Raw genomic sequence first — 26,443 nt, 5'->3', positions numbered from 1 at the left:
CTCTTATTTATAACCAGGCATCAACACGCAACAAATATTAATGTTCATATATCTTCGAAAACATAAATCACCTTTATAAGAAATGCAAAAACATGACAAAAGAGCCACTAGAAGAACCAAACAAATGAGCCTCACACCATAAAGATAACTGCTTTACACAGTTTTGCTTCTCTAAATACAGAAAATGACACCATTTTAAATCACATTTCTAATCACCCAGCAGATGAAGAAAAACCCTTTTGGCATAGCTTGAGGATAGCAAGACATTAAAAATGTTATTCTATGCTTCATTTAGATATTCTCAAAGCACCAGAGAGGAAGCAAACACATCATTCAAGAGTGCAGTACGTGAAGAGCACTTCAGAAGAGCTATCTGACATGTCAAGCATTACGTGATGTTTTACATCAGAAGTCGGTATGAAGCATAAAGGAAAATGCAACAGAAATATTACACAGTGAGGTTGCGAGGAAAGAAATTTGCAGTCCGTGCACAGTACAGGTACACATCAGCACCGGGTCGGGCTTGGCCTTCTTGTCGCTATGACAACATGCACGGCTGAACCCCCACGAGAGGAAAAACGTGAATATTTAGGACCTGTTTCTGGACAGGATATAGAACGGTCATCCTCAATTGTCAGCATGTAAACATTTGTGACCCTGTAAAAACCCAGGCTAACATCTCGCAATCGAAATGAATTATTATAACAAGCATCAAGGATTCCTTTCACCAAGATTTTGGTATTATTCAGTCAATATTTGCACATTACATTTGCTGTTTGCATGTTGTCAGTAGTTTTTTTTATTTACAAATATTAATTATCAGACTTCTATTAAGAGGGCAATTCCCTAAGGCCATAGAGCCTTTACACATATATCAAAATATGAAATAAATGGCCTGATAAAAGATCATATATTTTATACAGTGTATCCAACTAGGCTAAATTGATTAAATATTTATTTATTTTGAAAAAACATATTGTCCGGACCTCTATTTGGAATCTAAAGACCGGACCTCTTGGAACTTCAATTGAATACCCCTGATATATCACCAGAAACGGCTGACAACTGTAAATTGCTATGGGCATTCATCCTCAAAGATCATATGTAGCAAAAGTGCTTAAAAATGACTTAAAAAGCGTGTAAAAACGAAATGCAGGAAAATACTAACCTTAACAATGGCTGATCTATTTGCAGAACAATCGTTTGGAAAAAAAATTCAGTGGTTTTCTAAAAGCACTATCAAGGGGGTTAAAAAGACTATAATTTTCAGCTTGGGTCTTGAAGAGCTAAAGAGTTTTACGAAAATACAAATTGCCTGCTTATCCATTTGCAAAGCTTCACTTACACTTGACAGACACCTCAATGTGGGACATTGGGTCAAAACTGGATACTGAGAAAATTGTGTAATTCCCATACTGATGATAAAATGACAAGATCAAGAGGAAAAGAGGACGTATCAAGTGGAAAGTCCATCTTTAAAATCACCCCCTGCCACACTAAAACCCCATGAAAGGGGAAAAACACTATAATGACAGTAATGCCAGTAACTCAATTCCCACCAGCGCTGTGAAAATAGCCATCCCAATCATTAAATCTGATCTCAAAGTGAACACAGTCTGACTGAACATACAGACTCTCTAAAGAACATGTCAAACAGACAAGCATCTTGAGACTGATTCCAGGTAATTTAAAGATGCCAATGCATGTTGCACAATGCAGGCTGGTGGCTGGGGAAATATATCTCAAGATAGTGTGTCAAAATGCAATTTCTCTACGTTAAAGTACTTTCGCTATGAGTAAGCCATTCAGAGAATGATGTCCCAGGGAAATGTAAATGCTGTGGCTCTGGTGTGTTTTCAATGTTGCGGGAATATGTTTGTTTAACAATGGAAGACGAGAGGAGTGTTTGGAAAACCACTATTGTCTTTTAGCCCTGCTATAAGGTACACAGCTTAAAAGAACGTTTATCTATTAATTTGATACAATTTAGAGTGTTGTTTCAATTGAGCCTTCTCCTGGAGTTTCATTGATAGGCAACCTAACCAATTATAACGCAGATATTATGCGCCCCTCCCTCCTATTGCTATTCGCCATTTTGTCCGACAATCAAACCGTATAGTTTAACCGTCTGCGGATTATGCGGTTTTAAAAAGTCCATCGCGATTGTAGCTGGCCGTCACACTGTATGAACATGATCCCAACTTAAAGGCATGTCACTGTGGAATCTTATTTGTCATAATGTACAACAATAAAGACTTCTTAAAACAGACTCATATAAGAACATTTGTCCCGTGTTTTACCACATAGACTGTCATAGGATCCACGCTGAAGGACTGCATCTCATCAACACTGGTCAAATTATATCTTTATGGTCATAATCAGTGGCGGCTGGTGAAAAATATTCTCGGTGGGGCTGTGCCATACTTTTTTGTTTCCGTAACCATCGCAATAAAATTTAACACAAACTGCAGGACAGCAGTGCTCAGTGAAATAGTCAGTAATTATTTAATGCCAATATTAAAAAGTTGAGGCATTCGTACACAAAAACATAAACATCATGATGCACAAACACAAGCCTTTTATTTGCATTTAAACTGAACTTGTAAACAATTGACTATTTCTACATATAAGTAACATCTTTTGGAAAGGCTGTTGGTGCCATTGGTAGTAAATAGGCAACACAATATGCATGCTGTCAGAACAGAGTGGAAAGTGGACAATAACATTAAATTATTATAAAGTTTATAGGAATTCTTACACTGTATAAAGGATGTATAATATAGAAATGGATATGAAGTGGCTGAACTCAAACCTTTGACTGGAAGAATAGCATAAAGTATTTTATGATCAAACTAAATGTAACTAATTGTTAATGTGCTCCAGAACTGCAACAATTAATTGATACAAAACATATATACAGTAATATTAGCAAACACACTATTAACATTTTTTAGAGTACCATATATAACTGAATGATTTTTATGCTAAGGTCAACTATATACAAAGAATCGTGTGTGTGTGTGTGTGTGTGTGTGTGAAGCTACGGGAGAAGCCGCGCATATACTGCTTCCCTTTTTCGCTAGCCTGCTGTTTGATTGAGAGGTCAGGTTGATCTGGGCCCAGCTCTTTCACCCGAACTTTCTCCGACAAAGTTCTCCTCTCAAACGGATCTTGGAGGAGAGATTTCACCGAGTTAGGGTTGGGTCTTGGAGGAGTAACGTCCGCGCTCGCCATTGTCGTTTAGTAAAAATGGCGCCCCTAGAGCCCAGTCCTTATTTTATCAGGGCTTGGGGCGATAAAATGATCGCCCTTCTTGGATTCTATTTAAGAACGCTGATTGGCTAAATTTTATGTCATACATTCATATCTTAAATTAGCAATTGGCTTAACTGCTACATAGACCCGCCTCCTTGGGGCGCTTTCTCTATCGCCCCAGAGCTGATGAAGCGGTCAGACAGGCAGAGGAAAGGTTGCAAATATGATTTTGTATCATATTTTACATGTATTACTGGGTGCATTCCATATTTAAAACACACAAATATTGACATACTGATGTTTTCCTCATTATTATTACTATTTTTGTTTTAATTGTTTTAATTTTCTTTTTTTTTTGTGGCTTAAGGGGGGCGGCGCCCTAGCGCCCTCTATTGGCCGGCCGCCACTGGTCATAATGACGGTTTCACCCGTTGCCTGGTGTTATCCAGACGTTGTGTCGTTACAGCAAGCACACTTTAGGCTACGCCTTCCCAGTAGTTAGGTAGCTGTCTAGCTTTTGTTGAAACTAGTAACTTTGTATTAGCACCTATCGTACTATTGCTCTTTTATGACATATTGCTTATTGCTCCCTGAACTCTTTGTAAGTCGCTTTGGAGAAAAGCGTCTGCTAAATGACTAAATGTAAATGTACTTAACTAATGCTGGCTTACTTTAGGTTGACTTACTGACGCTCACTTTCACATCCTGAATATATGCTTCAAATGCATATTGCAGACCTTCTGATTGCTTTTGCCTGAAAGAACAAGTAGGTTACTATTTCACAATAAATGTTCTTAAGTGCCGTGTGAGCGCTTTGGCTGATATCGGACATAGCAAAAGGGGGTGGCTTTGTGAAGGGTCAATTACGACAGAATCCTCAGTTGACAGAAATGTATTTAAGTAATAGCTCATTTTAGGCAGTACATGGATGGTGCATTACTACACATTACATCAGAAATTCATGGTATTGCATAACCGTGTAAATACTACACAAAGATCTTAAAGCGGCGGCTATATTATTCATGTATGCATGCATGTACACTAAATACAAATTAGTAAACAGGAAACAATTAAATAAAATGTCAAAAATTAAGTGACCAATTCAAAACTATTTTACGTTTTTACTACTTATAGGTATGCATTTAGGGAAAATTATTTTTTATCCTGTGAATAACTAACCAAATTTCAAATAAGAATATTGTAAATAAGAATATTTAGAAATGCTGATTTAATGAACATTGGAAATGGTTGTTCGCATAATTTCTTCTTCAGCTGTATTATTTACAAATCCCAAAATTTCAAGTTAGGTCTTCAAGATTAATTCTTCCAAACACACTTTCTAAACATACTTGGCCAAAGCTGAGAAAAAAATGACTTTAAGCACACAATTAATAATAAAATTTGTTATCTTTGTAAATATGATCGTAGAACGTCTTCAATGAAATAAAATTCCATCATTTCATCATCAATCTGCTGTCATTGTGGCTTTAACGCATGAGGTTTGATCATAGTGTACAACATTTCCCTGGACACACGCTGGTCTTGCACATGTAGCACATCATTTACACCACAGCAATAGCTATTGTGTTGCAGAGGGTGCAATCACACACTCGACCTGTCGCTACAAGCAGAACATCTAGTGAACCAATGACTGGCCAATGCCCCTAATAGAATCTCCACAATGGAAAGGAGGTCAATATCTATTAAAATGTTGGTGAAATACAGAACTAGGGCTGAGGCAATGTATATCACGATTCACCTAGGCTTCGATTTCGTGTTATATGCACAGCTCTTCTGTGAAGTACGGCTCTTTGATCAGTAAGAAGTACTGCTCGATCTTAAATCTCTACGAGATTGAGTCGTTTGTCAAACGCATTTGAAAAAGCAACACTCCTCAAACATCATCATAATATAAATATAAATGCATATAAATATACTTAATTACCATGAAAATACCTGCAAAGGTTTCAAGAACAGCGATAGAATATGACCATTGGCATTAATAGTAAATCGTACTTCTTCTGTGTCCCATATTCTGAGTTTCTGAGCGAGAGCGCCCTCTGGCATTTTGATGTGGCGGCATTTAACTATAATTCAATGAGAAACTGAGCATAAGAATTTTGCACAATATATCGTCCCAGCCACAAATTAGTTTTTGCTATATTACCATTCCAACAATTTGATCCAAACATTTAAAACAACTAAATCATAAATGTAGTACATCTCATGGCAATAGTCATATGAAGCCAATAATTGTCATGTTCCTCTTATCTTAAGAAGTTTAATATGGTGTTTGGTTATAAACTCAAAGGGACGGTAGGCTTACACATGCGTGAATGTACAATTTCAGGATTGCACCGCCTCATTTTTAGACAGGAACAACCTTGGGTTTATACATTTCTTTGTTCTGTTGAACACAAAATAATATATTTCTAAGACCGTAGGAAAGCAAACAGTTCTGGTGCACTTTTGACTATTTCAACTTTTTACTTTTACTATGGTAGTCAACAGTGGCCAAGAACTGTTTGGTTACAAGTATTCTTCCAAAGATATTCCTCTGTGTTTATCAGAACAAAGGAATTTACCAGTGGTGTGCGGTGGACTTAAAAAATTAGGCGGCAGATTTCTACCCATGTAATTTTTGTTCATCTCTGCACTATTTACAAGTGCGATTGTCAGAAAACCAGTGCCATTTCAGTGTTTATGTGTGAAAAATTCCTTTTAATTGCTACAAGTTCATTACAGTGTGTACTTCTGATTTTTTTAGTTTTTTATTTTCCCTGCTTTGGGAAAAGGTACATCAACACCACCTTCATCTTTTTCTGGAACATTTGGGATTTCCTATAAAAGAATAACATCATTACCAACACCATCAATTTAATTATTAGCAGTCCCAGAAATACTCAAAGCATTTAAGAGATCAAATCAAATAGATGTGACTTTCTTTAGCCTTGCTGCTATCCTGAGCAAGCCTGATCACAAGCAAAAGTTTTTGAACAAATCTGAACCACGTAATATTCTGTCAACAATCGATAACTCCTCTGCCTCCGCTATCTCGGACACGAATCCTAAACTCCGATTAATACAACTAATAAAACAATTTCATTAACGTTCAATCTAATTTAGCGCCCGCAGTTTAAAATGTATGACGAAGACGAGCAGGAAGGCGGGATCTCGCTGATGAGTTAATCCAATCATAGCCCGTTGGAGGCATTGCCTCCTCTCACGTGACTTTTCTCCATTCTTTTCAATTACCCCCACTCAAACTCACGGCACGCTTTAGCGGGTACATATAAAGTCAATGAGCTTAGAGGAGGCAAGAGAAACGCTGCCTCCCTTTGGAATTATTTCGAGCGGTGTCGCTATTTCACACTGTTGTACACGCTGATTTATCTCATATTTAGCTAAATACGTTATATATCCGCTGTCTTATTTCTGAACTGTTAATAATATTCTCATTCGATTATTTTCGAGGGGGAGGGGAGGCACTGCCTCCCTTGCCTCCTCGGAGGAAACGCCCCTGGAATTTACACAGATTGGGCACAACTCGAGTGTGAGTAAATGATGACAGAAACTTCCTTTTTGAGTGAACTGTCCCTTCAAAAAAGGTATTAATAAATTGATGCAAATGACAACAAAATGTGCTTAATCTTTCTTAAATGCACACATCTCCACATTGTCAGTTCTTCGTTGAAAAATTGCACTTCTGAAACATTTTCTTTTTTGGCATATTTCATTACTATTATTATAATACAAAATGTTGTCAATGTGTGCTTAAAAATACCAGGGTGCGTACTGTATGAATAAAGCCATTCAGAGTAAAATTGTACTCTTAAGTGTGTCAAAATTGTAAGAATGACGTCATTTTACTGAATAAGAGTGATTCTTAAAGGTTCATAAGTTTTAAGACTAGGTATCAGCTCCTAAATTATTTAAGAGAGCTCTTAAGAGTTCTGCAGTTTTTAACTTTTTCATCTCTGCCGCAATCTCTGTTTGAAAAATAAAACTCCAGGTTACTTTATGTATTTATATGGGTTGAAGTCAACCGATGTTCAATTTTCAACAAAAAAGTACAGCTCAACTTATCAAATCACTATTATAAGCTTACCATTGTAAACCAGAGCAGGGTAGGCAGGGTAGGCAGACAGTTTTCCATATGATTTGATGTACTAATAATAAAAAAGTAATACAATATTTGAAATTGGGGATGGGTGGAAAAAAAATCGATTAATCGTTTTTTAAAATGCTGTCGATTCAATATTAATTCTCAAAAGCTGAATCGATTTTTTTTTCATATTTCCGCACGCATTGAACATTCATTAACATGAATGTTATTGCTAATACTATGCACTAGATGTCACAACGGGTGGATGTTAAAACAGGGAGCATGTTGTTCATTCATTCATTGCTTCATTAACTTGGCGGATGCGGGTGTGTCGTGGAATTTAACATCACTTTCACATTTAAGACAGCGGTTTACATGATTGCAGCCCCTCTTTACAGCTAATTTTGTGACATTTTCTTTGTTATACTATCCCTTAAATGTAAAATAACCTGTTCTGTTTCAATATACCCAAATTTGTTTGAAGTTTAATATACAGGTTTATGACTCTTCATTTCGTTTTTTAATTCACCATTGTAATGTGATTTTTAATGATCTTTTTTAGAAATATCTATAGGACTTTAATTAAATCTAACATTATTGGCTCGAATCGAATCCAGTGCTTGTGAATCGTGAATCGAATCGGAATAACCCAATCGATACCCAGCCCTATTTGTAATGTCTTATTTCAGTCATGAATAATGGTGCCATGTTGCACACAGGCTCCCTATTGGCTGATTCAGAGGTCAAAGGTATCCATTTGTGCTTAAAATACTGTAGTCCTTAATTCCCAACACTTACGTCAGAACTTAAGAATCAGTCTTGCTTTTAGTTTCTTTATAATAGTCTTATACTCTTAAAAAAGTCCTACTTCTTACTAAGAATGTTTTGACACTTAAGGGGCCGTTTACACGAGACCGTTTTCAAGTGAAAGCGCAAAACAATTTATGCTTCTCTTAACTATAAATGAGGAGAAATGCAGCGCTCCGTATTGTATGGTCTCTTTAGCGACAGCAGTCCGCCTTCCAATAAACCATCAATCAATCATCAGGGTCTCCGGTATTTTTTCTTTACAAAGTGATGTCACAAATTTCTGGCGTGGCATGCGTAAAACAGTGTTTTAGTCATTCTTGCGGATCTGTGTAAATGCGGATTGTTATGAAAACGTCATCGTGTGTACGTAAAACTTTTCAAAAACTCAAAAGAAAAACGTTTCCGTCTTTCATCATGTAAACGTGGCCCAAGTCAAAATTTAAAACTACTCAAGTGCATTTCTGAAAAGTTTTATACATACGAGCCCAGATGCCAAATGATACACGCAGTGAGAGGACATTGAAGACCCCATGAAGAATAAAACTCTAAATATGGCAAAGTTTTTTTAACGCTGTTGACATTTTTTATGCAAGCTTGACAACATCGCCTAGCAACAAGTGAAATGATCAGTAATTACCAATCCTTATCGTTCTGTCAAAAAGCCCAAATGAGAAGTACAGCCGAAATAAGCACCACAGTGCAAACGTTCATATCAGGTTTATTAGCAGAGGCATATCAGCAGCTTAATGATGTCATTACTAAATTACCATGGAAACACTGTGGTTTTGATGATCATTAGAATATACAGAAAAGAAACAAACCATTATCGTTCATCATGTGAACATTGGCCGAAACATGGCATCATCAACATCTCATGCTAAAGGTCACACAGAGGGGTCAGTGTAAACTAATTATATTCCTGCCTCTCCAAACTCATTTAGCCCAGTACAAAATCTGTCAACCTTTAAGACTAAGCTCCTGATAGAAGCGAAAACATTTCACCCACACTCAGAAATGACAATCAGCAGTCGAGCGATGATCTCATTTTGCCGACAAATTTGTGTGGCGGCACTAACATTTGGCTGCGACACTTCTGTAAACTGACAGAGAAGATAATCAAAATCGAAGGCGGCCAGTAAAAGAGGAGAACAGATTCCGTCACCATCGCCCTGTCCCCAAAATTGAGGTCAGACCAAGTTATATAAATTGTTGGTGTCTGACCTGAAAGGGATACACTGTGTGGTATATCCAAACACATTCCACCTGCTTGCTCCTGATGCCATGATGGTGATGTCATTCACGTATACACCCATCTAGTCTAGCAGATCGCAGGCAGGTGGCATAAAATTCGGGCAAATGCATTTTGTGATTGAATGTCTTAAAGGAACAGTACACCCAAACATTTAACAATATCCATCGTTTACTCACTCTAATTTTGTTCCAACCCTGAATGACTCTCTGTCTTTTGCAAGACACAAAAGATGATATTTTGAAGAATATTGGTAACAAACCAATACCGTATCCCATTGACTTCCGTTGTATAACAAAACATTTCTTAAAATATCTTCTTTTGTGTTTCATATGAAATTAAGTGATGATTAAGTGAAAAGACATTTTTAATAAAACTAAATAAATAAACACTTTTTATTTGGGGGAACACACAATAAGAGGTAGCAAAAAAGCAAACAAATATAAGCACACTGCATTTATAGTGGAAATGCCTATATTTAAGGCGGCACCAGAGGACCATCGACTCATCTAGTCATTACTGTATTTTTTAGATGTGTGTTACATGCCAGGTGTAAACATGGCCTCATTTACAGCTCACAAGTTGTGAACTACCCGTGAAACCCAAACATCACTTTTGGCCTCTGCATGTCAACACCAAGCATGTCCAATACTGTGAAATTGCTATCATTAAAACGCTCAGGCAAGTTTAATGGCGCCCAAGGCTGACCTGACTTCTCCTATTGATAATTTATATCTCTCTGTCAGCCGGGTTGTGAATGCCCTCATAGTGTCGAATAAAGCCGAAACTAATTTACAGTGCAAGACAGAACATAGAATGGAAACATGGCTCGACAAAAAGTTTAAAAGAGGTAGATTTCCCTTTCCAAATTTATTAGCAAATAAATTCCCCTCATGTCACTTACAACCACCCAGAACAAATTGCTTTCATCGGTGCGATGAGCAAAGCAAATCCATCATCTTTACATCAGACTTGGACTCTTCAAAACCCAACGTTTTTGCGCAAACTTCAATTTTTCGAAAACTTTCCGACAAAGGCAGGAGGAAAAATTGGTGTTAATTCCTCCTAATATGCTAAATTTATGAGCATTCAACAGAAGAGGCTTATTCTATGTCATTTCATTAGCCGAGAGAAAGATTACAAGCGACTTGCCCCCTGCATTGCTAAATGAATCATGAAACGCGGCACGTGACTGCGGTTTACATTCAATCCCCACCTCCAGATGCAGATTCTCACACGCTTGCGCTATTAAATAAGCTGGTGACAGGTGTTCCGTGCATAGCCTAAATGCAAAATAGCAGTTCTGGAGCTTTGAGGTACTATGGGCCTCGAAACTTGTAATGAGACATGCAAGGTGCTCTGCTATTGATAAACTGCAATACAACCACCAGAGAATATTACCAAGCCTCTAAAGCAAGCAGATGTTTGATGATTGCTGAAAGAATGTGTGGAGTTCAGGCCACACGCCGTTGAGAATAAGCAGCATGGGTTTTATTATCACTCTCCCTTTAAACAGAACGAAACCACTGAATCGAATAATTGGAAGACAATCTCACCAGTTTGTCTTGTAGCTTTTCATATTTTCTCCACTTCTTTATTTCTGGTTGGCGTACACAATGTTGGCGCTCAGAGAGCAGTGATATCTATAGCTGTCAGCTCCACAACTATCTGTGCTCGGTGAGTTAATGTCACAGAACAAAGGGGTGTACTGGGAGAAAATCGAGCTACAAGATAGTTTGGCGTCACAAGAAATTGCTTCCCCATGTGAATAGGTCCACAGGAATGAACCGTCTAGATTTATTGTCCTCTTGGCAGGGATGAATAGGCCTTCAAAAACCGAAACGTAATGTTTCAGGTACTGAGAATGTGTCACGTTTCTCTATAACGCAATCCACATTTCATTTTACGTATTTTGTGATGGGTAAAATGAGAGAATTTCTTGATATAAGGTATTTCTAGTTGCTTTTGTGTATTATGCACTTTTACCCCGTCTTCTCGAGGGGAACAAAAAAGAATTTCATCATGTCAAAGTACCAATAACAATAAAGATCTTAAATCTTGAAATCATATTTCAATTCACCACAAGTAAAACGTTGCAATAAGGTTAAAGCACTGAAATAACAATAGACAATACTTTACCAGCATTCAGTTTCAATATGTTACTTATAATAAACAATGACAAATAAGAGGGAAAGTCCACTTAAAAAAAGTCCACGTGTACATGTTTCTTTCTTCTGCAAAACAAAAAAAAGATATTTTGAAGAACATTGGCCCATTTGACTTACATTGTACGAGCACAAAACCATTTCTCAGAAAATCTTTAGTGTTTCGCAGAACTTAAAATAGGGCTCTAGATGAACATTTGATAGATTTGGCACCAGACTCGGGCAAGAGACCAGAAAAAAGAAACCCTAATCCTATCTGTATACATCTCAAAAAACGCTTCTTTGTGAAAGCTACCTGCATTTATACACATGTTTGGCTTTTATCATTAGCGACTCCCAAATTAAAAGTATTTACCGTCGTCTCACATTGTGTAAGCTTTATACAATAATATAGTGCTTAAAGTTTAAACACCCTGTTGCAAATGTTGTTTCCTGCATTAGCTTTACAGGCCACATTTTTTTTTATAGTTCCTGTTTGTACCTTAGCAATGGAAATTCTTGCATTCTAGAGGCGAAATATGTTTGTTTTAGTTGCAAGAGTGAGCGCTTCACTCGTCTGCTCTTCGGTCCTTCCACTTCATCAATATAGCATTGAATACGACTCCCACCCACGCATTACGGCTTTGTGGAGCGGGGCACTGATGGATCAGCGAATGGCTGAAGGAGGGGAGGCGAAATAAAGTGACTGGATGCGTTGCTGGCACAATATAACGTTTCTGCGCATTTAATTTACAATGCGCAAAAAGGACCATTAAGAAAAACTGGTCAAACCGGCAGGAAAAATTGTCAAATAGCCCCTGAAGAATCATAAACAGGTTTAAAGTGACATGATATCATGACAGAAATTTTATTTTTGGATGAACCGTCCCTTTAACATTTAATAGTACATTGTATCTCCAAGGAGCCATACAGATTTATTTTTACAGCCATACTTATGAGAAACAATTCCCAGCCGAATAGGGCTTAAGTCTACACCTTTTTCTGGCTAGTATTAACTGTCCAAGGCAAAAACCATGTGAAGAAAAAACTGCAAGTAACCTGCAATTTTCTGTTCAAAAGTTATGGATTGCAGGTTGAAGAATGGCCATTAAAACACTCAAGTCACACATTATTTCCTGATTTCAGAACTCCAGGCACATTCATAGAGTACATGTAGATGGCACAAACTGTGTCAATGCACTCGTGTGCTTGAGTGCACTCCTGCTGTGAATTACTGAGTCACGGATTTCCTCTTTGAAAACATCAAGGCTAATCTGGCGCCGCCAGCAAAACTTGTGCCTACACAATAAAATCTGATTTGTTTATGACAAGAGCTGACAACTACAGAACACATACAGACACGTCATTCGGTCTGGTTTTCCTGCCCGCACTTTAAAGCTATTTTTAACCTGGACTTCCTTATGGGAGGGTATGTGAAGACCTGTGCAACAGATTAAATAATTCATTAATTGTGCGGAAAATGTCAAAGAAAATGCTATATATATATACATATATGGTATGGCCTGGGTAAAAAAAGAGCAATGAGAGATCGGAAGATCATTGAAAGTGACTTTAAGCTTTTCTTAAACCGAGGAGGAGAGAAAAGAGGACAAGAATAAAAAACATCCATATAGACTGATTTCACGCCGCCGCCATGTTGAAATCGAAGGTGGGAAGAAAACCGGAAAGACAGATACACTGCAATGGTTTAGACATATATATATATACACCCAAGAAATCAAAACTCACAACTCTTTCATCAACTTTTCTACTGAACAAGAAGTTTCTCTAAGATCCCTAGAGTTTATTTCTCTGGAATTCTGTCGCAACACATGTGAAATATTTCTCACAAAAAAAAAGTGTAGAACAAAATCCGAATGGGATGTTTTTCTGACAGGTGCAGTTGTACCTTAGACAGACACTTGCTCATGCTGTGTCTGATACTGCAGGTAAAAACCAGCCGGATACGTCAAAACCATTCAAATCTTTTTAAATAATACCATTGTCGACAAAATATGCCAATATATTATCAACAAGAATGCAAAATATCATTGCCAGCGAGAAAGGTTTTTGGTTCACACGTAAAAAGTTAATGCTGAACTTTTTATGAGCACTTCAACAATCTGCCACTGAGGAGTCCAAAGGATTTAGGGGTCAAATGAAAACTCATTATGTCTTCATGAGAGAAAAGGGTTCTTGTATTTACATGAAGTTATAAAGCAGATAAAGTCTTCTCAAAGTGTCCTACAACACAGAGGTTCAGGTGTGTAGACAATCTGGGCATCAGTGAAATGTAGAGATATATGATGCAGCTCAAAAAAGTCAAAACATCTGCTGATATATCACACAGGAGTGTTCATAGATCTCCCGGGATGCTCAGTGAACTGGGGCAGATGGTGTGCGTGTGGGCAGATAAACAGTGCCTCCTAGAGGCAGATGGTGGTATGGCCTGGGTAAAAAAAGAGCAGAGATCGGAAGATCATTGAATGTGACTAAGCTTTTCTTAAACCGAGGAGGAGAGAAAAGAGGACAAGAATAAAAAACATCCATATAGACTGATTTCATGCCGCAGCCATGTTGAAATCGAAGGTGGGAAGAAAACCGGAAAGACAGATACACTGCAATGGTTTAGACAATCTTATTAAAACTATTTATGATCTTAATTGTGAGAGTCAATCTACGTTCCTACTCTCACCTATGGCCATGAGCTTTGGGTCATGACCAAAAGGACAAGATCCCGGATACAGGCGGCCGAAATGAGCTTCCTCCGCAGGGTGGCTGGGCGATCCCTTTGAGATAGGGCGACCCGGCCCCGGATAAAGCGGAAAAAAATGGATGGATGATCTTAATTGTGACAATACTCGTATAGGATGCATGTCACACGAGCTGTTTTATTTGACCACTTAAGCCGTACCGTCACACAAGCGCACACAGCCAATCAAAGGTTGTTTTTTAAACGCATCATTTGTTTGTTCATGGAACAGACACCCGATAGTAGTCCAAACCGTTGTAGTCTATCTGTCCTTCCGGTTTTCTTCCCACCTCTGCCTCGCTTTCGAATTCAACATGGCAGCGGAGTGAAATTAGTGTATTGAGACCTGGATAGTGGGAGGTCTTAAAGGGACAGTTCACCAGAAAACGGTCTGTCATCCTTTACTCACCCTCATTTCAAGCCTGCATGACAATCTTTTTTGCGCAACACTATGACATGAAAGGAGGGTGAGTAATTGATGACAGAATTTTCATTTTTCTTTTGATCACTTTAAGCAAACAAAATGATAACGATATTATTATGATATATATTGAAATTCTTTTTAAAGAAATGAAGCTATTTGGAACAACTCGATGGTGAGTAAATGAAGAGCAACATTTTAAATGGGTGCTGATTAGTTTGGTGTTTTTTAATATCATGATTGTAGTCAATAACACACCCTACTCTCAACCGTATATTGTGACACCCCTAACTGTAAGAACACATGTCAACCAGGAAATGACATCAGAAGCTCTACTCACATCCTGAAAGAGTCTCCTGTCCGCGGCGAGCCGTTTTGAGGCCAAAGTTTTGGTGACATGGTAGAAGGTAAGAAGTGCTCTGTGCTGCTGGAGGCTGTCCTGGACCTTCACAGACTCCAGCAAAATAGGGATCAGGTCAGGCCACTGCCGTGGACAGTCCAGACGTGCCACTTTAGCGATCAGCACTGCTATCTGTGTGGCGATCTGCAACACGAGACGTGGTCAAATTTCAACAAATGCAGCGGGTTTTACAGCCACCTGTGAATACATCAATCCTCTTTTACATGGGAACTGAATAAATACTCAAGTAATTCAGATCAGTCCTAATTTCCTTTGGGCATTTGGCTCGCTTTCAAACACTTATGAGATTTTAATTGACCATTTTGATTAAATTAATTAGTCCAATATGCATAACTGCAGAAGAGCTATCGCCGTTAAATAAAACACACCGCAGTAGCCGTTAAATCATTTTATTTGACATTTTCTAATCGAATAATGCGGAAGGGCATTCGCATATTTAACATATTTCTTGTAACATGATGCGGTTTCATAACATTCAATTGGATCAGGGGAAGCTGTATATAATAAAGGAAAACGTAAAGGGTAATAAAAGTGGTTGTGTGTGCATAAGGCAGTAATCTGAAACATCATCCCAGCTAACATATTGCATTATGAAACGAATATTAGTGTATCAGTATCACAAATAATTAAAGAGGTATTCTCGATACGTCAGAAAGTGAGTAAAACCTTCCTTACATCACAAAAATGAGCAGAAACCTGCAAGCTTACTTTCCTTTGAATCATTGTTATGTTTTATTTAAGCATATACTGATTTCGTTTTTGGATTTCCATTCGGTTTATTTAGAATTTTCATGTCCAATATGCAAATAACAAGACAGCGATTGTGTACTACATCTACCTCATTCACTAACGCAGGCAAATCTATAGATATTTGTGTTGTGTCAGCAATCTTCTCTAATGAAAAACCATATAAGAGCATACAATTATAATTTCCATATACTTGTGACATCATGCCAAAATAAGTATTGAGCACACTCATTTCTCTCTGATAAACCAATACCTTAACAAACCACAGTGTGGAACACGGAATCAAATGAAGCAAGAACAAATGAGACAAAATATAATGACTAGAAGTAAAAAAGTAACTAAAGTATACATGTTCAATATGTGATAAACATTTCCTGTTTGTTAATATAGCTGCCTGTGTGTGTGAACCGAACCTTTCTAAAATGTAACCATACCATTTACTTTAAAAAAAATATTACATTATTCATTCTCCACATTCGCTAAAACTCTATACCACTAAAACAATAAAACTTTTACATTCTCTTCAAATAATGGCTGGAATACACCACAAGACTTTTAAAATCGTAACAGATACTTGCAGACTTTTTGAAAGTTTCAAAGAAACACACAAACTGATCAAATCTGCAGACTGGCACAGACTTTCTGCAACAAGGCCAGGCTAAAAATCTGAGCAAAGGTCTTGTAGTGTATTTTAGCCTTAAGTAGTTTAGTGGATTTTAATCCACGGATGGCATTTCTCTTTATCTTTATGGCTTTTCCTATAATGATCAAACATTAATAAAATACTCAAAGGCTAAATAACTGCACTGTAAACCCCAAGAATCAATGTCTCCGGCACAGCTCAACAACTCATTACAGCAGACTGTCCTTAAGTGCTCTTCCACTCAACTTCCTTTGATCTTCACCAGAATCACAGATTAACCTCTCACCTCCTAAAGCTTAATAGTGCTCAATCATGACTGATGGTTCTTTATACCGAGTCTGATTATAAACAAAGGGAAGAGGAGATCATGTGGTAAAGGATGCGGGGTATAACCCTGATTGGGTATCCCGTATCCATACTGACCTGGTTGACTGGTTCATTAAAATTGGTGATGAGACCTGCACGGAGAGATGACTTCTCTTCCTCTGACAGGGCGCTAAGGAGAGAAAGTGCAATGTAAATTATCGAAAAAACAGTTCAGCGTTCCCTTAAGAGCAGGAACACTTAAGACACACTTAAAAATGTATGAATGACCTCGCATTAAATGTTAAAACATCAAATGAGTGTGTCACATTTGTATAATGGAAGAGCAAATGAAGTTTAATTAAAAACAATACGTATTCCCTTGGACGGATTGTGGCAAATCTCAGGAGAATGGTTAATGATAAAACAAATCTCTTGTGGCTTTCTAACTAACCAGAACAGAACAGTGAATTAAAGTGGGAAAACAAGCTCAAATTAAAAAGACGTTCAGGTGACAGAATCACTTAAGTCAGAATCTGAATTGGTTGGTCTGTCGACACAGAGGGCTGGAGGAGCTAAAGAACTAAACAAAATGGTTCTCAAGAAAAAGGACTACTGATCTACTGTCCCTTCAACAATACAATCAATGGGGGCTAGTGTTGTGTCTTAAAGATATATATTTTTGTGTTCTGCACAAGATGGAGTCTGACAGTTTGAAAAGACATGAGCTTTAGTGTTTCTTTACAAATTAGTTTCATTGGTTTGACTGTTAAAGTAGTTCAGCAAGCTCTGTAAGACGCCCTGTGATGTGTCAAGACAAAGCGCTGTGAATGTGAAAGCACATCAGTCACGTCTTGTGCAGACCTAGTGCCTTAAAAGTATTAGTCAGCTCTATCCAATATTCTTCGAAATATGGGGTAAAAAGAAACGTGAATAAAGCAAGTACACATTTTAAAGAACAAAAAAAAACGAAAACAGCCATAACATGAAATGTTTATAAACGCAGTAGGTTTTCCAACTGCGGCTCCAATTTTCACTAAATTAGTCACGTCGATAATGCGGAAAGTCATCCGTGCGAAATACACAACAAAGATTCTCACTGATGTGCTTAATGGGCCATTGTTGGCTGCTAGTTTATTGAGATTCTGAAGGTCTGCTTTGACACAAATGTGATAATGGTTCTAAGTGGGCGAAGACATCTGAACAGTCACGCTCATCTCGCCGTTAAAGTAACAGCCTGATAGAAAAGCCTAGAAAGCGACCAAGAATCAGGTATACTTACTGAGGAGCGACTCGTCGCCAGTAGCGATCGATACCGTTCTTGAAATAAAGGACAGCTAGCCATCTCACGTTGACGTCCAACAAGTGATTATTGAAGATGCTCTATAGCAGACCAAAGAAAAAGAGAAAAATAAAACTTTGAGATGAAGTGAAAAAGTTACAATTATTTTATTTTTGATCTGAAACAGTGAAAGTTCAGAATATGAGTAGTTGCCAAATCTAAAGAACTAAATTCTCAAGATTTCATTAATATTTCTTAACTTTCTGAATATTATTAATTCATATAATGACTAATTATTCATATAATTAGTTTTCAGCATCAAACTGGTGATGCTTCCTAACATTTTCTATGTACAGAGCTCAAAATCATGGCATCTTCCTGTCCTCTTGTGATCGACAAGATATATCAGCAACGATCATCGGCCAAGAGTGTGCAACATTGCTTTTATCGGCCGATACCGATTATTGGCCGATACATCGGTACATCTCTATTATTTATAATATTAAAAAGCATAGTGAAGAGTTTACTTCATTGTTCGTTTTTTAACTACATTTTTGCTCTCACACCGACACATGTATTTGTCAACTACCCATGTGATGTTATTACAGTTTAACAATTTAAACATTTCTATTTATCGAAATCAAATAAATATAATTCCAAACACTTCAAACAAAAATGAAGCATCCTGCCTCAAGAATAAACTGAATTAAGCTGCGGGAAATAAAAAATGAACTGCGAATAAATAACTAAACTAGCCTAACTAAAACAAAACTTAATAAACTTAATAAAATAAATTCATGTCATATAGCAACATAAGAAGGAACAAATAATAATGAATTGAAAAGCAATAATAAAATGAGAAATAAAACATTACTAAATTGCTGCTAGTTAAACTAAAATGAATATCATTATAAATTAAATAAATATATTTAAAACATAAAAGCAAAAATATAAAAATAAATTAAAATCAAAATATGAATAAGAATACATAAAAAAAAGAACAAAACTAATTCTGCAACATACTTAACGAAAAATATTTATCATTTATTTTTGCAATTCCAGGAGTGGGTAAAAAACCCTTCACCTTAAAAAATAGATATAGAAAGATAATATATTGAATAAAATAATACATAGATAAGATAATGTGGAACCAAAACATGAGGATTCTAGCATTCCTCGGGTCAGGTAAAGCTATCTCGGAAGGTATTGACAACAAACACCAAAACTCGTAAGAATTAAGATAATATTAAAAATATACGTTTTAAACCTTAACCCACCAAGCCCAGTCTGGAATGGATCGGATCATCACATCAAACTAATGCTCATTGATAAATATGTAGTAGCAGATGTGTTCAAGAGAGACCGTTTCAGCCAGGCTGTGACGTATGGCCACAGTACTCCAAAATCCCCACGCTCCACTGCTCAGAGACCAGGGCTCATTCCACAGATAAGAGTCTAAACAGACACATTTCCTATTTGAGACGATGAGCACAGGGTAATAAATTACCAAGCACAACAGTCTCAGGAAAAACTGTCAGTTGTGTTGAAAACCACAGTTTCCCTGCTCTGTAACACAACGGCTGCTTATTGCTTTCAGAATGTAAGCGTCCTCAAGGTCGGTAAAAGAACCATTTGGGTAGAGAAACGTGCAAAGCGTGACACCATACAAATCAGGCTGATTTCTCAGGATGACAGACCGAGTGACAGCAGGTTGGCTCGAATACAAAAAGATAAGAGGCTGACGGAACGTGAAAGACATTCTTATATCGCGTGTCTGCTGCAGTCTAACTTGACGCCTGGAGAAATCTCAGGAGGAACACTCTGCTGATACGTGGGATTGTGTTCCTTTACAATCCTATTTCATGCTAAACCTCAATAAAGAAGGACTACGTGCCAAGTTTGAGGGCTTAAAGGATTTGTTAGGACATATAGCATCACAGTCGGTGCTGTATGACAACACAAGCACAGCTGAGTCTCGGGTGAAGGGCCTGAGGTTTAATAAAAAAACATATTCTGGGTTTAAAGAGTGTGAGGGACCAAAGTCACACTCGCAAGACAAAAAACAACATTATACTGCAAATTGTGTGTTTTTGTATATTTTAATAAAACCCTTACTCCCTAATACGCTGTAGTTGCTTTTTGCCAAATAATTTAGTTCAATAAATACAGTGCATGCTGTACCATACACCTAAGCAATACGATATAAGACTTAAGTCAAGTCAGCTTTATTTATAAAGCGCTTTTGACAATTTTCATTGTTACAAAGCAGCTGTACAAGAAAACATTGACTATAAGCTAAACATATAAGGTTATGCAAGTCAAAACACAGGTCAAATATCAGACTATAAATTCTATATTCAGTGTTAATTAAATAAATCTATAAAATTCTAGATTTAGATGATGTCACGTTTTCGCTTCTTTGCCGAAGGAGATAACGTATTTACAAAACGCACTCGTATAGATCCAAATAGCTCATTTTAGAATAATAAAAACATAAGGCTTCATTGAAGATAAAGTTTTCTATCTATAGATCATTCAAAAAATTGAACACACTGGACCTTTAAATTATGGATAAACCCATTTTCCCATCTCCCAAGTAAAACAATATGAATGTGAAATGTTTCTGAAAATAATTTGGATCCCACAAGCCGAAACAATACCCTCCTGGACCACTTACGCCAGTGTTGTTAAGTTTGTCAACACAGGCATTGCTTGCTGTCCCTTGTAACTGTCACATACTTCATCTTTCTAAAAGGCCCCATTTCTTATTTCATAATAAAATTACTCATAAATAAAACACTGGCAGGACATGAATTGCAAAATGAATCAGGATGGCCATCTGGCGAGCGCACTGATCCATAGCTCAGGGCGATCGCTTCTCACTGCGTGGCACAAAACAGCCTTCATAAAATCACACACAATGTCAATCTCCAAATGAAAAGGACCGAATCCAGGACACTTTGAAAAAACACATATTTTTCTTCCTTCTGTTCTTCTAACCCTCAGTGGGAACGTGCAGGTTTGAAGATCACAGAAGATGGATGAAATGGCTAATCTTGGATGTCATGGTGTTCAGCACTGAAGCAAATGGATTAATGTGTTGTCTCAGAGGAGGGAGAATTAAACAGGCTGTAAGGGTCTATTATGATAAAATAGTTAAGAAACTTGCAATGCAAACATTTCTGATGCCGACTACAATGCAAGTGTCATGTCAAACGTGACCGATTGTGACGTATAGAAATTTCGTTTTTGTGTAAACTGTACCTTTAAATTTCATTCTCCTACATAAGGTTTATGTTATGTATGGCCTCAAAATACCTCTTCTTATAACCATATGAAAATGCTAAAATCATGTTTTAAAGTGAATCGTCCCCACTCAAAAGCTATATATAGAGCAGATTTTTACCAGAAGCACGGAGTAGAAACCAGGCTGGGTCTCCCACTGGCGAAGCTGTTCCTCGGCTGGCTTCAGCACAGCTGTGTCCTGACTAGTAGCCTGGGTCAAAGCCTGCAGCACCACCGAGCTGGCGCTCTGGATATCCATTAGAAGAGCCTGCGGAGACACACAGCACAGAATATGCTTCATTTAACACATTATTAATCTGGAAAAAGAAAAAACACTCAAAGTTAACATACCCAGCAATCCTTTGCCTTTCATAAAATGACAGAAAAAAAGTTCAAATGGCTTTAGAAAGAACACAAGAGTTCACAATCTCTCACATATTAAATGTAGGAGAGCAGTGCCCTGAAAGGATTTAAACATTCTGCTGTTCAACTCTGCCCCCTATTGACGAAAAGTGAGAATGACTGATTTTGGGTTTTTAACAACAAGCACAGCCAGAATAGCAGTTGACATGCTTTATGTTTTGTCAAGGTGTAGAAATTATGAAATAAGCCAGCTTGTAAACATGCAGGATACAGTGTGTTGGAAAGAACACAAGGAAACTATTTCTTTAACCCAAAGGATGCTGTGGATTCAGGAACTTGAAATCTTTTATATTTTAGAACATTTTGGCGCAGGTTATTTATTAATTGTCAAAAAGTGTTCTTGAATATTACAAAGACAAAATAGAAACATCTGACAAAGGCAATTCTAGCATACAGCTTTCTCCATGGTACACAATACTGCACATCAGGTAAGGACCCTAACAATGAATTTAACTGTTAGACCAAATGCAGCTTAATAGTATACAATTTAGGGATGGAAAATAAGACGCAAAAAAACATGTAAATAGAGCATTTAGCCTATTAGTTAAAAAGATTAAACCAGGTTTCATATTATGAAAGTCACACGTGGAAAAATAACACCACCATCAACCACTGTATGGCAAATTTGACAAGTTAACCCTTCTGATAACGATAATGTAAAAATGACAAAATATCAGCAGATATATATATATATATATATATATATATATATATATATCAGTCCATCAATGTTAATGATAAGGTCAATTGCGTAGACTGGAATAAACACAAATCATCAACACGTCCAGCAGAGGATCAATAACAAAACAACGCACGTGTGCATCTGTATTTACATTTACAACACCATGATTACGAACCATTTAAAGTGTATCTTCGGCTTTTTGGCTGCAGTTCGTGTTAAAATGACATCTGAGCTGTGAAACGAAGCCTTGCACTTTCTACATTTGCTATGCTTAAAGAATAACGTTAACTGCAAAAGAACATATGCGTGAAGACTTAAACCTGAACATGACATATGCACCGATACTTGCTATGAAGCATTGTTATCTCGTCTAATGAAACCACGAACCTAACCAAGCACAAGCAATATGATCATTTAAACAGCATCAACACAAAACCAGTGGATCATGTCACATCTTAGCTCGGAGGCTAAAGGACTGCAAAAGAGCTCGCACATATGTTGGCCTAACGTTACATCGAAAAGTGCATCTTGCGATATCACAGTATATGAAACTTTTTGGCGGTTTGATGTGCCAGAACATCCTCCCAAGCTCCTTGTTATTGATAACGTACCTTACGCAAATATGTGAACGCCGATGAAGCAGCCGTGCAGTCACCCTAAACACAGCACACGAGTTGTGTGGATGGCGCCATACACAGCAGCTGATGTCGCGTCAAAATGACGTCATCACGCCTGAAGACTTTTCATCGGCAGTGATAATCGAATATTCATTTAATTTACTAGTTTTTCTGCGCAGACAGTTATAATATTTATTATGATGAATTTGTAAAACAAATACTTTTTTTTATTTGTGTATTATGTTTGTTTTAGTTTCTAAGCCCTTTGTTGAGTAAGTCGATTGTTAAGTGAATGCCATTTTCTTGTAATATTGTCTGTTCTCTGAAAAATACCTCTTATCCAAAACATCTAGTTTATTACTTCCAGACACTTCTAACAGTGTAGTATGTAGGAGAAAACCATATTCTTTCTGTAACCTTCTGAAGCCTATTGGGAGCATATAAGAGACAAACATTTGAAATAGTTGCGTGAATTGTCCTCTAGGCGGCGCGCATCTACCACAATGAGGACACTGGGCGCAAACGAAATCTAGGCTAAATATATGGTTAATGCTCACGTGCAAGGAATAAAGCTTAGTACTGGTACCTTAGTTCGTTTACGTGTGTGGTTTGGGCTTAGTAGTCAGAATTTAGAGTAACCTGATGGACTGTGGCTGGATGGTCCATGGCCGTGCAGTATAAGGCTGTGTTTTTGGATTTCACCTTAACCAGTTTCATAATGATAATTGGAAGAAAAGATGAGTGGGCCATGATGCACACAATGAAAGTGAAATGATTGTGTGATCAAAACCATATCCTGTTTTTACAGTCAGAAACACGGGGAAATCCATCTTTTGGAAAGTGTGGTAAGTCGCCCAACAAAAATCACAGTTCCACAGAAAGGACATTTTCCTATCTAAATCTGCCGAAACCTTTGCTGCAACTTCATGTTGCATTATCGTGCGCTAGTTGACCGACAATAAAACTTGAAACCAAAGATTTAATGAAAGGATTTGCTTTTCGACCTTTTCACATTTAACACTTGACACACTTTGACATTCCTCAAAATCTCTGTAAAAAGTTATTTACTTCTTTAAACCTCTTACAGATGGATGCACACGCCTGGCCCAAAGTTAACCCAGATTATTGTTCTATAAATAATTTTTTTAATTAAATAAACTAATTACTAATTATTAAAACTGACAAATTAAATTATAACAGTTATTGATTCTTTGAAGAGAAAGTTTGAGCCACATAACGTTTGTTGTTTCCTACGTTTGTTGCCGCTAAAACAGTCTATAGGAGAAATAAAATAGAGTAACATGAGACAAACGGTTGTCGCTCATATCAAAGTCCTTTTATAGGTAAGAAAGTTTGTGAGAAAGAGACTAAGATCAACTTATTTGGTTCAGATGGTGTCAAGCGTGTGTGGCGGTAATCAGGTGAGGAGTACAAAGACAACTGTGTCTTACAGTCAAGCATGGTGGTGGGAGTGTCATGGTCTGGGGCTACATGAGTGCTGACCACACATGTACCAGCGTGATGGTATTTTATGGGCAGGACTGTGTTTTAGTGGTCAACGATGAGATTTCCAATGTCACTATTTAGGCTACGAATGGAAGCTGAACATTTAAGGTTAGCAGAATATACAATAAAAGAGCCAATGCTGTCCAGCATACTGAGAACTGTTGAGATCAAACACAGTCTGGCTGTAACTAACTAAATTACAGAGAAGCCAGAAACTGACAGGAGACACGTGTTTCTCTGGAAAAAAAACGCTTGCATAAACAGAGCTGGTGGTAAAGACGCACACGCCACATTTTGAGAATGTCACTGAACTCCAGTAACCCTGTCTAAGGTGAGACCATAAGACTCAGCCAATGGGAATCAGCGCAGAATCATGCAGTTGCTGTGGACCAATCACCACCTTACATATTTTTCATTCTTCTTTATCGTCTGAAACCTTATTTCAAGCAGTTACACCCTCAGCAAAAAACGGTTAGCATCTACATTGGCAAATATCCAAAGCGACTTACATTGCACTGTAGCTTTTTTTTACTTCAGGATCTGTCAGAAAGGGCTTTGTTGTCTGCCGGTGTCTTTATTTAAATCAATTCTTTTCTTCACTTCTAACTAGTACTTTTATTCTCAATCTGTTAGTTTAAAGAGTTCTTTTCACTTTATTTTCATCTTTAAACTGTTCCCTGGGCATGCAGACCTTTAGTGACCCCCACTGCTTTTCATTTCATTTGAACTTAGTTGAACTTGAACCAGTTGAGTATATGTTTGAAACCGGAGAACCAAAGTACAGACTGTTACCTACATTCTCTACCTTCATCCTATCTATCTATCTATCTATCTATCTATCTATCTATCTATCTATCTATCTATCTATCTATCTATCTATCTATCTATCTATCTATCTATCTATCTATCTATCTATCTATCTATCTTTCTTTCTAGCTTTCTAGCTATCTAGCTAGATCCTGTGAAACATGTGAAGCGTTTTAGAAGAGACTGCATTGTGCTCCGCAAAAATTCTTTAAAACAATAAAACAATTGTATGTTTCCATGCATTCCAAGATGTGCAGAACGGCTTCCTTGTAACTGTGTCGTGAGCCGGTGGCCTCCATTCCAATTCTCAGACCCAGAGAAGACCCACAATACTTCAGTGTCCCACCACACTAGGGTGAGAGGGGGCAATCTCCCTTTGATGTCCGTGGGAAAGTTCTACCTTTAGGATTTACTCCCTTGTGATTTACAGTAAGGAAAAGAGGAGTCATATGACGATCTGATCCCAAAAATGCGATCTTTGAGGAATTCAATTTTTCTAAGGAAGTGATAAACTGTCATACCAGTTCCCATACATCTACATGTCCCCTCCGATTGGGGTGATCAGTTTACCATTGCAATTACTAACGAAAAATACTGAGTTGTGTATGAAACATTTATCTAACAGTAATAGCGCTTGTAGACAAAGATAAGATTGTAGTGTTTGTATTTATTATCTTTACCTCATGCTGACTCTCCTTTACCCTGCCTGGATCATATAACCTGAATATGTTTCATCACTCTTACACGTGGTGCTTTGATTGCTTTTAATGTTGTAAATTCTTGCCATTTTTCCTAAATGTTGTGGTGATGTGGTAGTTTGCATTTTGAGCATGATTTAAAATAACAACAGTAAACTAAACACAAAAACATGCATCTGGTGCAGGGTTAAAGCATCTGAGCAGAGTTTTTACGTAATATCAGCACTACTTCCTTCATCCTCAACTTTTGTATTTCCTGTAATTCAGCTCTAGACTAAAACAGGTATATTTAG

General features: G+C 37.4%; 1 protein-coding gene across 1 annotated transcript in view; it reads right to left on the bottom strand.

Moving 5' to 3' along the window:
- The window catches only part of ipo11 (importin 11), a 101,193-nt gene extending 77,957 nt beyond the window's left edge, over positions 1-23,236 (bottom strand). Inside the window, exons 1-5 of the mRNA XM_079467025.1 lie at positions 23,134-23,236; positions 21,539-21,685; positions 18,133-18,233; positions 16,971-17,043; positions 15,077-15,280 (exon numbers count right to left, since the gene is read on the bottom strand). Coding sequence (XP_079323151.1) covers positions 15,077-15,280; positions 16,971-17,043; positions 18,133-18,233; positions 21,539-21,676 — 516 coding nt within the window. The 5' untranslated portion in view covers positions 21,677-21,685; positions 23,134-23,236. The remainder of the gene's footprint in view (positions 1-15,076; positions 15,281-16,970; positions 17,044-18,132; positions 18,234-21,538; positions 21,686-23,133) is intronic.
- Positions 23,237-26,443: the final 3,207 nt, after the last annotated feature.

This window comes from Barbatula barbatula, assembly GCF_947034865.1.
Source record: "Barbatula barbatula genome assembly, chromosome: 11".
NCBI classification, from domain to species: Eukaryota; Metazoa; Chordata; class Actinopteri; order Cypriniformes; family Nemacheilidae; genus Barbatula; species Barbatula barbatula.
The sequence above is the reverse complement of the archived record's forward strand: the minus strand, read 5'-3'. Positions and strand labels throughout refer to the sequence as shown.